This window comes from Glycine soja, chromosome 20, assembly GCF_004193775.1.
Source record: "Glycine soja cultivar W05 chromosome 20, ASM419377v2, whole genome shotgun sequence".
In the NCBI taxonomy this organism is placed as follows: domain Eukaryota; kingdom Viridiplantae; phylum Streptophyta; class Magnoliopsida; order Fabales; family Fabaceae; genus Glycine; species Glycine soja.
Window position 1 is genome coordinate 35,939,862 of NC_041021.1, and position 14,983 is coordinate 35,954,844.

Here is a 14,983-nt window from a genome sequence, read left to right on the forward strand (position 1 = left end):
AAAATCAATTGCATATAACACAATATTATTATATACAAAACAGTTTATTCTCTTTGTGTTGTTGCTTATAATATACTAAATTTGAAATTCATCTATGATTATTCCTATTTTACATAGTAAATGTACTTTAGGTTAAAATATATTTTTATACTTTATATTTTTAATCAAATTTGATTTGAGCCCGTGTAACTTCAAATCAAATCTATTTGATTGCTAACTTTAAATAAATAGGTGGTCTTAATCCCTTTATTTTAAAATATGTGAAGTTAGTCCTTATTTGGTCCATCAATTGTCAATGTGTAGTGACTGTATTCATTTATTTTTTTTAAAGCATAGAGACTAAATTGGTAAATTTAAAACTATAAAAACTAAAATAAGTCTAGTTAAAAGTATAAAAACCATATCCAAATTTTATCCTGTTTTATAATATACAAATTTGAATCGTATTTATTTCTACCTAAAATTTTTCATTTTATTGTTATATTCTTACTGAACACAAAAATTATTATTTCTAGGAAAAATGAATTCCTTTTAATATTGATTCCTTAAAAAATAATCATCTTAATAAACTGAATATGTATTTGTTTATAAAACATACGAAAGTGGTCGGAGGCACCCGTGTCTGCACGGATATCGTACTCGTTAACTCATAAAAGTATACAACATCATTGAAGGGTGTAACCTCCTTTAGCACCTTCTTTTAACGTCATTCTTAAATAGTCAAATTAGAAGATTAGGTTTCGCCTTTTTTTTTTTTTTTTTTTGAAAAGAAAGTGTGCAATCATCCATTCTTCACCGTTATTGTAAGCCAAAAATTCCTTTCCAACTATGAAGAATGCTCTCCAATAGGCAGTCCACTTGGTAGCTGAATCCTTGCCATACGTTGATTCCATAATTGGCTTGATGTATGTCACTTTCTGGTCCATTCTTTTGAGCCATTTTTCATTACAACATAAATCCATTTCGTCTTAAGTAGTACAGTTCAAACTTGCCTTGGAAACAAATAAACTATTCATGGAATATCACAAGATTGCTGTAAAATCATTGGGCAATTTAAATGATTCTAACTTGGTCTGTGTGGAGTGTTTCCCATTTACTAGTCAATGGTTGATGACTGTAACGTCATCCTGCATACATGGCCAAAGAAGTCAGTTACAGGTGAGCTAAATCTGGATGCAATATAAAGGTGTTACACAAAAATATAGCGGCTTAATTACCAAAATGGTGCAATTTTAAAAAAAAATTACTAATACGGGTAGATTTCAAATAAATTGCCGAAATGGGTCTATTGTCTTTAAAAAAAAAACAAACCTCTTCCTTACAAACTTCATATGAAATCGTCTTTAAGAACACAATATACCTATTTCGGTAATTTATTTGAAATCTACCCATATCTGTAATTTTTTCAAAAAAAATTACACCCTTTTGGTAATTAAACCAAAATATAGCAGGTACTTCTGCTCTTGTATTTTTTGTTTCTTTCATCGAGAAAAGCAATACTTTTTTCCTATAGAATTTTCCTTCATCTTTATCTTTAAGAACATAGCAAAATTTGATAGGACTCTGAAATACCATCAGGTAATAACAAAGCTAGCATAAGTATCATAGCAAAGCAAACTTACTTGGAAATAAAGAAGTAGATTTGCTGAAGGCACAGTTGCTCCAGCAAAGAAGTATCTTCTAATCCAGTCATCTTCATTTTTGTCCTTCAGGAAGAAGTAGCCAGTGGGTAAATGAATTGTATCTATGAAAAGTTAAAAACTCACTACTCATTGTTAAGATATTGACTAATACCATAAACAAAACAACCAACAAATCATGATGGCCAAATTGTTTAACAGCGTTATGTTCGGCTCACCTCAAAGTGGTAGGTAAATGCTTTGTGGCACGTGATATGAACAAATAAAAGGCTATCCTCTTTCATCCATTTGGATATCTTCTTGAGAAGATCTTTATAGTTCTTCATATGCTGCATCAAGGTCAAAACTGACTTTAAAATTAAAGAAAACGTGGCTTCAACACTAATTATTTGTTCACAAATTCTAACCTAAAACATTTCTATGGAAAATATTCTGTCCTAAGAAGCCTCCATTTCAAACGTGGTAATATCAGCAACTATAATATTCACATTTTGCAGATGAAGATCCCTGACAAGAGAGCAGCAGAAGAATGTGAATTTGATCATCATGCATTATTTATTTATGATATATAAAAACTAAGTTTCTGGATACCACGCTGTCACATCAAGCAACATTAGTGTTTTGAAGAGAAGAGAGCATTTAACTTTTGTATCACTGTATTAATTCAAAGTAACAGGGATCAATAATGATTGATATATTTTAATAAAATTAATAACTTCTCATATCAATAACAAACTAAATTATTAGTAATATTTAATTTTACATAGGAAAAATTATTAAATAAAATAAACATAAAATTTTAACTAATTTAATATTACTATCTATGTAAAAATTTATTTATTTTTATAATTAGTTACTTTAAAATATATTTCTAGAAAAATAATAAATTAAATTCATGACTTTAAAGTTATAAAATAATATAATATAATATGAAAATAAAAAATATAAAATCATATATATATATATATATATATATATATAAATTTTAAAATAAAATTATTAATATTTATATTCAATGTTAATTATTTAAATTAGAACTAATTAGATAAATATAAATTAATGATAGAAGACTAACAATTAATATAAATATAATAATTTTTACACTATTTTTATTGTAAAATATATTTTATAAACTATTTTAAAAAAACTATAAATGTAATAATTAAATAATAAATATTATTGGGTTCACTTTTATATAAAAATAGCTATATGTTATAAAATTTATCATATGATAAAGTTAAAAATATTTTTTAATTTTAAATTATGTTTTCTAAAATAAATTTTTGTTCAATGATAAAAAAGTTAATTATATTTTAAATTATTTTAATATCACATCTAAGTTACACAATGAATACCAATAAAATTTAATTAAAATATTATTGAATCATATTAAATAAGATTAATAGGAAATCGTAATATATACATGAATGAGTTTTAAGATTGAATTTTATGTAAATACAAAAATTAATCTAAACTCTAAGTTAACTTATTTGTGAAATATAATTTTCAATTAAGTTCATCCATAGTCATTTAAATGTATTAACCCTAATTATATAATTTTGATACTATTTTAAATAATAATTTTGACATTAATAGTAAATTAAATAATATTTGATTATGCTTAATTTTTTCAAAATAGGTACATTGAGGTATATATTTCACAAAATAACCAAAAATATTTATAATATTATATATTGTAAAATAATATATATTAAAACTGTTTAAGACATTATTATTATATATAATAATATAGTAGATATTATTATTATTATATATTAAAATAGTATAATATATTATTTGTTTATGTTTTTTTTCACTTGGTTCTAGCTTTATAAAAATTTACTATTATTTAAAGCTTTTAATAATGAAATTATTTTTAAAATTAACAATATTTATAGTCATTGATTATAATTAAAATTGTATTACCTTTTTCACCGTTCATTATCAAATTGATGGTTTCATTTTTTATATAATCTCTACTTCAAAAAGTTGTAAATATCCACCCTTTTTTTTTTGAGTGTGTTTTCTATATTCTTCTTCTTCTTCTTCTTCTTTTTTCATTACTATAATATTATTTCTTTCATTCTTTATCTTTATTTTTATGTATGAAAAATGATACTTGAATGTGTTATTGATCATAGTCAAGATTGAGAATTTATCTCTTTTAGATCAGTAAAATATAAGGTGGATCTATATTCATAATTGATAAAAATTCATCTGTTTAAATTTTTATTTTCAATGTTATTTATATTTATATAATGATTTTAGGCCTAACTATTTCTTTGAATGATTTTTGTGAGATTGAATAAATATTTTAACCAATATTATATTTTTATTAGAATGTTCTTATATGAATAATTTATCCACTACATCTTGAGAGGAATGGAAAGTGGAAATTAGAAATTATATTTGACCAGATATGTCATTTTATTCTTTGTCTTTTATCATTATTTTTTTCTTTGCAAGTATCACTCCCGTTATTTTTCTTTTCTTTATTTTATTGTTATGTTATTATATGTTTTGATATAATATTATTTCTTTTATTCTTCATTTTTATGTATGAAAGGATACTTTGAACATGCCATTCGTCAAAAATCAAATTTTAATTTTTTTAGATTAGTAAGGTATAATGTGGATCTATATTCATCATTGATAAAAAATTGTTAAAATTTTTATTTTTAGTGTTTTTTATATTTATATTTTGATTCTATATCTAATTGTTTCTCTAAATAATTTTTGTGAAATTAACTAAATATTTGAATCAATATCATCTTTTCCTTTGTCTTTCATTATTTTTTCTTTTTTCTTTGCAAGAATGACTTCTGTTTTTTCTTCTTCTTCATTCTAGTGTTATGTTATTATAAGTTTTAATTATTATTATTATTCAGGTTTTTTATATATATGTTTCATGTTTTTTCTTCTATACTTATTGTATTAGAAATCTTACTTTTACATTATATTTGTTCAACAAGACATGAAAAGATTCTATTATTGTGATTTTTTTTTTTATCAATCATATTTTGAATAATTCCACTACAAATTTTTATTTTTCCTTCTCAAATCAATTGTCGAATGATATGAATGATAATTTTTAACTATCAATTGGCTAATTTATTTTTTTAAAATACATGTTATCACTGTAAATAATTTAATAACTATCATTAACACAATCAATTTAATAATAATATTTTCAGTTTTGAAATATATGCTAAAACATACAATAAATAATTTAAATAATTAAATTGATAATAAATATTACAGAATAATATAAATATTAATAGCAATAACAATAATAATATAACAATTATTTATAAAGGTCAATCATAAGAAGCTATAACTTAATACCCTTATATATTTAAACCATAAAGGATAATAAACATAAATTAAATATCATTAATTTAAAATAGCTAATGTATGTAACAATGTAATTATTATTACAAAGAAACAATAGAATGTAATAGTTAGTAACATATTAAAGATTAATAATAAATACAAATAATTGGTGACATTTTTAATAAGTTAATAAATATGTAAACAATAATATTTAAATTTTGAAACGTATAATTATTTTTATAAATAACTTTTGGAAATTAGTAAGCAATGAAAATAAAACTAAAATTAAGGGAAAATAAATAATAATAATAATAATTATTAATATTAAATCAAAACTATTCAATTTATATTCCGTCATAATGGGGGTTAATTAATTCAAACTTCAAAACTTTAAAAATATTACACAAAATTAATATATTCAAAATAAGTAAAATTATAGTTGTAAAAATAATTAATGATCATATCTATTTAATAGAATTCATACTATTTCAATAAATTTAAAAAATATTTAAATTTTTATCATAAATGTACACTCAAATTTAAATAAATATTATACATTATATATATATATATATATATTATATTTATTATTCTTTAACTTCTATGTTTCATATTGGTATTGTATTAATATTATTACCCGAAGAAAAAATAAGTTAGAATAAAATTCAACTGACTTAATAAATTTAAAGAGAACACGAGTTCATTAAAAATATAATATTTAATATTATTTTTTAATTTTAATATTTATATATTTGTGTCACTACTATAAATATTTAAAATGGATAATTTTATTTATGTACATTTATTTTTTAAAAGATATTGCATCACCATTATTACTTGAATGAACAAAAAATTATAATAAATTTTAATATACTTAATTTTTAAGATAAAATTAACTCAATTAAAAATATAATTAATCAACTTTCTAATTAACAATATAATTATGTTTAACATAGTACTAAATATTTAAAAATTGTTGTTTTTATTTATATAAATAAATATAAAATGATATATATATATATATATATATATATATATATATAATTTTAAAAAAATCCATACAACGGGTTGAAAGTCTAGTTTAATTTAATTTGCAAGCTAAATATTGGTTCCTATTAAGTGTCATCTGTTATTAAGATTTTTGTTAACCATATGACATACATAATGCTTTGAGCAAACAATGGGATATCAAACAACTTACCGGCACTTTTCCCCAATAAGCCTTTTGAGTTGTGGACTAGCTGATCCCTGTAACCCTGCAGTCATCCCAAATCAAGTACTGTATGACCATCTTTCAAATTTGATCTCTCGCAGTACAGTTTCAACATTGCTTCTTCAGCATCATCCAGTGTCATAGCGGCAGAAGGGAAATAGCAATTGCATCAGTTCATGCATATACGAATGTTATATTAGCCATAAGGTTGTGTTTGTGTGTATTTTACCATTTTTCTTTCATGCACACTTACCTGTCAGTAATTTATATTGCCAACAAATTACATCCCTCATATATTCAATTTGCAACAGAAAATGACTTGTTTATAATGAATCTTTACAATTCTGTTACACAAAACTTAATCAGTACAGGAAACCTGCTTTAGCTAATCAAGTGAGCAATGGCAAGGTTGTTCCCATTGCCCACCATTCATCCTATACACCCTTGTAGGTTGATCTTGATGTAAAGACTAAGGGCCTATTTGATTTCCTTTTTGCTTTTTGGCTTTAAAATCTGTTCTTTAAAGTAATTCCATGCTACTCGATCAAAATCAATTTCTCGTCGAAAATCTATTGAGTTTTGATTTTTTATCCAAAACATGTTTTAAAAACCATAAAAACATAAACAGTTGAATGATATTGTCATCCCCTTCTTCTATCTGGTGATCCTAGCTCAAGGGTGTGAGTCATATGTAGTGGTGAGACATGAGCTTAGTGTGAGTGTCCGTTAATCAAAGGAACTTTTAAGCTAAAATTATTTCGAGTTTAATTTTAAAATGTTATTAAGCCAAAACAAAAAAAGCTTGGGCAAAATTCAAAACATATAGCTAAAATTAATTTTTCAATGTGAGCAAAATTTTTAAAAGTACCTGTAGTTGAGTTTGTTTCCGAGCACCAACTCGAAGAAAGCGGTTGGTAATTCATAAAGTTAATTGAGAATTTGGCTCATCAGTGTCGATTGCTATGGACATTTGTTGTAGAGCTGAAAGAGTACAAGACATGAATTGATATTGTATTAATGTTCAGTTATAATTATTTTTAAATAAATAATTCTAAATTATTATCTTGCAATACCAATTCCTTCCTCTACTTTCTAAAATATAAAAAACATTAAGCTATGATTTAGTTATGCTCAAAATAGGGAAGAATTAACTGAAATTTTACAGTATTAATTGAAAGAGAAGTGGTAACATTTTAATCCCAAAAAATAACTGAAATATGGTACTTATTAGCTTCATAATAGATTAAAATGTTGGAAATTCGATATGAATATCTGATTGCGGTGCATAATATATTGAGTTGCTTGAAATTAAACAAGAAAGTCTTGATAAATTTAGATCATAATTTTTTAATCAGATATTTAATTGAGACTTATAATATATCGATACGTTCAAAATTAAAAAAGAAAAGTGAGAATATGAAGGTAATTAAGGACTGATTTAAATGGATCAACTTCTACACAAATCCTTTTAAGAAAATGAAATGAATTTTTCTATTAAAATAATTTTTTCTATAATTAATTTATAGAAATTCTCTCGTATAATATATTTAAAGATAAAAATACATCTATAAATTATAGTTGATGATTTTAACTTATTAAAAAAGTTATTTTATTTTTTCTTCTTAAAAGTATATAGAGAGAACTTACTCAAACAAATCCTTAAGAGAGAAAGAGTAGGGCGAGATAAGGTGAGTTAAATGATTTTGGAAAAAGAAAAAAAGGTTACGTATTCGACTCATAACAAAAGTATAATTCTAACATTTGTTGATTAAGAGAGAGAGAGTACAATGCGCAAAATGAAGGAGATCGGAGAGTTGAAGTTGGGAGGATGGTTTGAAACCGGAGCCAAGGATAATAGCCGCCATCAAGCGCGCAAACAAAGTCAGGGAGAAAGTTGCGTTCGAGTGCAACCAGAATTAGCTTCACCGCAGTGTTGTACGCAAGCTGCTTCACCCCTTCCATTAATCCCACGCGCAATAGAACCTTCTCTCTAGCTAGGAGTGGAAATGGCAACAGCACCTACGCTACACTACAATCTTTGTTTGGGTTATCTATTAATTAATTAATAAAAATTAAAATGAAAACCATTTTGTCACTCATAATTTAAATAACTAAAATGAATAATTTTAAAAATAAATGTATTCTAAATAATATAAAAAAATTAAAATAAATGTTTTAAAAATAAAAAATCATTTTAAATTAAATAAATAATTTAAATGACCAGTATGATTATTTAATCTTTTTTATCATATTATTAAATAAAATATTTACTTAAGAACCTGACAGAAAAGTATAAATATACACAAAATATATAAGATGAATATTATTTTTTAAATATAATTTATTTCATATTTAATATCAATTCCAAATTTAAATCCTGAATTAAATGACTCAAGTAAGAAACATTAATGACTACGTGCCGACAATTTGGTATCACTCCCGCATGCTGTCTGAGTCATTTTGGGACCAAAACGTGCCGTCTGAGTCTATTGGGTCTCTTTTTCTTGAAAATTGATAATCGATCTGATGGCTGATTTGAAATTCTTCCTTTTTAATTTAATTTGAAATTATTCTTGTGAGTTGTGATTTTGGATAAGATTTTTTTCATACAATATTGTTTTATTATTATTATTATTATTATTATTATTATTATTATTATTATTATTAATTTGCCTTTTTTTTTTCTTTTGCACCCTGCAAATTGCAAAACACACATTCCCTTCCCCGTTAATAACTCTACAAAACTCTCTGCTGCAGCAATTATAACTGTAATTCGGTAAATGACATCCAACAATTTATATTGAGCAAATCATTAAAATAATTAATAACAAGATGTTGATATGTTTGAACCCAAAAATTCAATCCTTCTCTCTAGCGTAACTCTTCTTCCTCTTCATACAGGAAGAATAAATAAATACAGAAATTTTATTTCAACAATAATTACTAAACTCATATACGTTTAGCATATTAGAAATAATAATTTTAATTATATATAATTATATAAAATCTGTCTAAAGGTTAGACAGGTATGACTGACATTTTTTGTCATTGTATTCTGCATTTTCTCTATCCTCTTTTGTTATTTACATTTTTTTATTCAAAATATTGGACATGTGCCAGTGCAAAGCACGGGTATAGATAAAAGTAGGGCAAATAATACTTTAGGGATAATTTTTTATCTAAATTATTAAATGTGATAAATTTTAAATAAATACTTAAAAATGAGTAAATCACAGGTTATTTCATCAAAGTTATAAAAAAATTTATCACTTCTTAATTTTTTTAATTCGACTTTAAAGTAGTAAATTATTTATGATTTTCAAGTCGTAAATAATTTTATTTAAATTAATATTTTTAGTTTTAGTTTTATTATTATATTTAATATTTTTTATTGTATATTATTTTTACTTAATATTTTCTATATTTTATATATTGTTTTATTTAAAACCTTTTTTTTTATTTTTTTTTATTTTATTTAATATTTTTTATATTCGTTTTCTAATGTTAAGGATTTTTTTTCTGATTGTAATACATTCCAACAAGTTCAACTTTAAAGTTGTACACATAGTCAGGGCTTCATTTGATTAGTGCTTCATTTATAAAAAAATATATTAAATAAAATAATATAAAAAGTATTAAATAAAAAATAAAAAATATAGAAAATATTCAATAAAACTAAAAATAAAAATATGGATTTAAATAATAAAAATATACGACTTTGTATATTGTTTATAGTTTTATTTAACAATTTTATATAAATGAAGTACTAATAAAATGAAACTATGGTTATATATAGGACTTTAGAGTAGAACTCGTTGGAATGTATTACAATTAGGAAAAAAAATATAGAAAATATTAAATAAAATAATATACAAAAAAATAAAAATATAAAAATAGTAAATAAAACTAAAATTAAAAATAAAAATATTAATTTAAATAAAATTATTGACGATTTTAAAATCATAAATAATTTATGACTTTAAAGTTGTAAATAATTTATGACTTCAAAGTCAAATTAAAAAAAAATTAAGAATTCGTAAATTTTTTTATGACTTCAATAAAAAAGGAAAAAAATTTGTAAAATGATTTACGATTTTGAACTTAGAAGTTGTGGGATATCTTATGACTTATTTATTTCTGGATATTTATTTAAAATTTACCCCATTTAGTAATTTAGAAAAAAAATTATCCATTTAAAATCAATTCGTGGATAAAAGTATGAGAAAAAAAAATTATATAAAGAATGAATTTGAAAATATGATCAATCCTGTGTTGTGTATATGGTTGTACAATAATATGATATGATTAGAAATCTGCCACCAAATACAAGCATCTAAATTTCTAAAGCATTGGCCACCAAATTTATCAAATATATCAATTTGTGATAAGATGAGAAAGTAAAAAATATTTACATCATTACTACATAAATTATTTAGGCTAAGTGCCTGCTTGGTTGTGAGGAAGAATTTACTATTAAAGAGTAAATTTTCAAAATACAGTGTAAGTCTTTCACATTTTTATCTTTATTTTAATTTAAATATCTCTTTTTAATTATTTTTATTTTTTTCGCTTCGGGACAACCAAACTCACCCTAAATATAAATACAATGGTGAATTTTTTTTAGCAAACCTTGGAATTGTAGTGATATTGAGTTAAATAATCCTCAAGTTATTTGAGGTGTAAAGTTTATAACCTTCACTACTATGTAAAAAAAATGTTTAACCTTCATTGCTTGGACCATTTATATTAGAGCAAGACTAAAATTGTCAAAGGCGTTCTTTTTGTGGTTGGTTTGACAAGTAGTTCTTCTTCCACTGGATTTATGTCGAAATTCTATTTCTTTTTTCGCTGTTGTTGAATTCTTACCTCTTTTCTTTTGTGAATATGATTTTTTTTTTACTTCTACTCCATTGAATGCAAGACTATGAAGAAATATAACACTACCTTTGGTATTTTGTACTATCAATTGTTTCTTATAAATATAATCGAGTTAGTATTAGATAGGACATCAACACTCTTCTTGTATCTAAATAATTGAATTCGATGATAAATTTCTGCTACCACCTGCAGAAAGAAAGAATTTTCCTGCATAAGCATTCCACCACAAGACCACTTCTCTTTTTCCACCCTTGCATTTTGATTAAGGCCTGTTGCGTCTTTACTTGGTCACATGAGGGTAGAGGAATCATGTGATCAATAACTGTACTTAATGAGATTGTTGGCATCTTTACTTGGTCATTTGAGGACAGGGGAATGCATGTGAGCAGTAAACAATTGTACCTAATTAGATTGTTGGCAACAATTGCTAACTTATGTTAAGACATGTTAATAATAAAATTTAAAGAAATTATTAGATAATCCAAAATTATCATATATTCACAAATCTAACCAATTGTTATGTTACACATGATTAAGTTTTTAATTTTAAAAAATTAATAAAACTTGATCTTATGTCGTTTAAGATTATTCAAAGACTAATAAAATTTAAAGAAATTATTAAATAATTCAAAATTATCATATATTCACAAATCTAACCAATTGTTATGTTACACATGATTAATTTTTTAATTAAAAAAAATTAATAAAACTTGATCTTATGTCGTTTAAGATTATTCAAAGACTACATAATAATTTCGAACCATATAATAATTTCTTCAGAAGTTGAGAGTCAATTCATTGTATTCAAAAAAAGAAAAAGAAATCCATTGTACCATTCTTTATGCTTGTGTTGACTTTGGTGTTGATTTTTTTTTTCTGTTAGAGCAATAGCTGGTTGTTATTATTATTATTTCTTTTTTCTTTTCTTTTAGAGCACCATGAAAATACGAAAATCTTGATTCATTTCATGACCGAATAAATGGGTAGTAGGTAGCATCATGAGCCGAATTTATATGGTGGCTCCATAAAAAGGACGGACTGTTACGTGACTCATCTATCTTAACACCACCACTCGTCTCCATCAGAATGACACCTACCATGCTGATCAACACTTGACTGGGGATTCAGTTTGTTTCTCATGTAGAAACATCTCAATTTAGTGAAGATAAAATTTTGTAATTCAGTTCTCGTAGATTAAATTTTACACCAACGGCAAATTTTGGTCACAGAAACAAGGCCTAAAATTTGATGTCCAAAATCAACATGGTATAATTTGCTCAATTTTATCTTTGTAATCATGCTTGAATTATAAAGAATTAGACTAAAATCAAACAATTTGAAGGGGTATTAAGTATGAAATTTACTCTGCTCCCAACAAGGAAATGTGTTTTCTCACGAAGCATATTGGACATCAAATCTGACCATAGCTTCGCTAAATTTCTTTGTGCCAAGCAAAATAGAATTGCAAGTGAAAGGGGAAGCATATCAGTTATCAAATTATAATCCATCTGACAAATAAACAAAATAATCTTAATAGGTCTAAGTAACTATTCCAAACTCAGCTGAAGATCAAATACTTAATGCCGAAACTAAGCATTTTGGCACACTAATACATCTGCTCTATTTTTTCTAAACTGTCTTAGCTTTAGGGGTCTTCTTCCTGAGCTGACTCCTGGGAATTGAGTTCTTCATTCCAATAAAGAATAGCAATGCCCCAAAAAGTGCTGTGTTCTGCCATCAAAAGCAACCAGCACAATATATATATATATATATCAAGTTCTCACACAAATGAAATCATATCAATTAGCAAGACATCAAGTAAAAGAAGTTTAGACAAACCAGCAAGAAATCATTCAGCAGCTGATTGTACTTAGGCTTGCCGGGTCTATAGTTATAGAAATCGTACAGAAGTGGAGTAGTAATTGCCAGATGCAAAAGCTACAACAACAACAATAACAACAACAAAAAGTCTTAGATGCAGAAGCCACAGAAGGGAAAAAAATTCAATCAGGATTTACAATTCTTTAGAACTACAACAATGACAAAAGCTTTAAAAATACAATTTAAGATTAAGAATAACAATTTCATAATGCAAACTAAGAGGCCAAACCCTTACCAGTAAGAAAGATCCAAATGTGCTGCCAAACACAAACAAAATCCCTCCTACCCCCTTAAGAAATATGATAGTAGCAATGAATTGCCGGGCCTGTATTTAGTATGCCAATCAGGAAGGGAACTACAAGAAAATAATGAAATCTATTTAGCTAAAAGAATAGTGTGATAAAAAAAAATGGCCTTACATCAATATCTGGTAGTGCTACCCCCAATTTAGAGGACAAATTTTTCTTCACCACAGTGAGTTTGGGAATCAACTCTTTCGAGATGGGTCCACCATTGGCATCAAATTCATTAAACCTTGAAACATAAACATTATATCAATACAAAAGTACAAAAACTTGCTCTAATAGAACTATTTCACTTTAACAGCTTCACATATAAGCAATTCTGCCACACAAAGCAGTACACACATTAGCAAACCAAAATTTCTTGAGGTACCTAACATCTGGTTTGCTAAATTTTTTTCAAACAAGGTGTATGACATAAGTCAAACATTTAATCAAATCATAACCCGGTGATGCACCTCTAGGGAAGTTGCAAAACCAAATCAAATTAGATTCCAATTAACAAGTTAATATTAGTGTTTGGTGTATGAGTCACAGAGGAATTGGAGCTGAGATTCAGATATAGTCAGCGAATTAGTCAACATCAAGATTTGCAGCCGGTGAATCTCATGTTTGTGGCTTGACCATTAATGGGGTTTTTGGCTAGTAAAGGAAACAATGGGATTTATCTTGTTTTCATGACTAGATTTAATTTTAACCTAAACCAGAAGTTTCTTGACACATAAAATTGGCTCCCCTATTAGATCTATCAGCTTAGGCTCTATACCTTATTTGATATCAAAGTCTGAGTACTTAGTGCAAACTTCAAAATCCTCAATGAATCAAAGGAAGTAACTTAAAAGGAAAATCAACATACAAACGATGCAACTCAACATTTCATAGGACATTGATTCTCACTAATATTCAACACCACTTCACATTCAACATGACAGTATACTCAAAAGCAAAAGGTTTTAAATTGTGGTAGCAATTTCGTCATGATCTTTAATTTGTGAAAAAATGCAGCTGATGTGTCCGCAATTGCGGACACGGAATGTTGCGCCCAAAATCACAGTCTAGGAACATTTTTTTAAACCTCGCTCAAGAGATAATTGACACATACTAACAATTAACAATATACAACAATATCACCTACATTCTAGCAAATTAACAATTCCATTTATCAGTAGATCATATCAAACTAAAAAACAAATCCAATCAATTTATCAATCATGATGGACTCAAACTTGTGACCCCAAATCCTAAAAGACACTTTACAGTCAATCCTTGAACCCAAAGGCGAGAAAACGAAAACCCACATCCAAAAATCGAAAACAAAGTGGAAAGTGAACTCCTTTTTACGAATCCGATAGATCTGTGAAAAGGTCACTTACATCTGCCATGCAGTGAGGATGAAAAGGGAGGCAAAGAGAACACGACCCAGAAAGGAGGAGAACCCCATTTTACTCCCTTTGGCAGAGGCGAAGAGAGTGAAGCTCGGAGAGAGAATAACGGGGAAGACAGTGAGAGAGAGAGTGAAGCAAGGAACACGAAATGAAATATAATATTGTTGGAGAGAGAGAGGAGAGAGTGGCAGTGACCAGAACAAGGTGGTCAATTTGATTAAATTTAATGTATTAAATTATTAAATGAGATTATTATTATTATGTGTATAAGATTTGGATTTGGAATAGTTAAAGGAAGTTGAGGGTGTCACGCAAGCGATGTAAATTGTTAAAAACTAAAACATGTTTTTT

At 25.9% G+C, this 14,983-nt stretch overlaps 1 protein-coding gene and 1 pseudogene across 1 annotated transcript; both read right to left on the reverse strand.

The window, feature by feature from the left end:
* Positions 1–796: 796 nt before the first annotated feature.
* LOC114401747 lies at positions 797–8,194 on the reverse strand (annotated as a pseudogene).
* A 4,217-nt stretch (positions 8,195–12,411) lies between these two features.
* On the reverse strand, positions 12,412–14,860 carry LOC114401599. Its single transcript, XM_028364148.1, has 5 exons — positions 14,621–14,860; positions 13,365–13,479; positions 13,181–13,270; positions 12,904–13,002; positions 12,412–12,795 (listed from the first exon to the last, which is right to left on the reverse strand). The coding sequence occupies exons 1-5, from the start codon at positions 14,686–14,688 to the stop codon at positions 12,694–12,696; spliced, it is 474 nt and encodes a 157-aa protein (XP_028219949.1). The 5' UTR covers positions 14,689–14,860; the 3' UTR covers positions 12,412–12,693.
* Between the last annotated feature and the right edge of the window lie 123 nt (positions 14,861–14,983).

Bases quoted from the DNA above. Each gene is read 5' to 3' on its own strand.
- LOC114401599 (XM_028364148.1), bottom strand. From the start codon at position 14,688: ATGGGGTTCTCCTCCTTTCTGGGTCGTGTTCTCTTTGCCTCCCTTTTC. The intron at 13,480-14,620 runs GTAAGTGACCTT...TTATGTTTCAAG, and splicing joins ATCCTCACTGCATGGCAGAT to GTTTAATGAATTTGATGCCA. The intron at 12,796-12,903 runs GTTTGTCTAAAC...TTTTGATGGCAG, and splicing joins TGCTGAATGATTTCTTGCTG to AACACAGCACTTTTTGGGGC.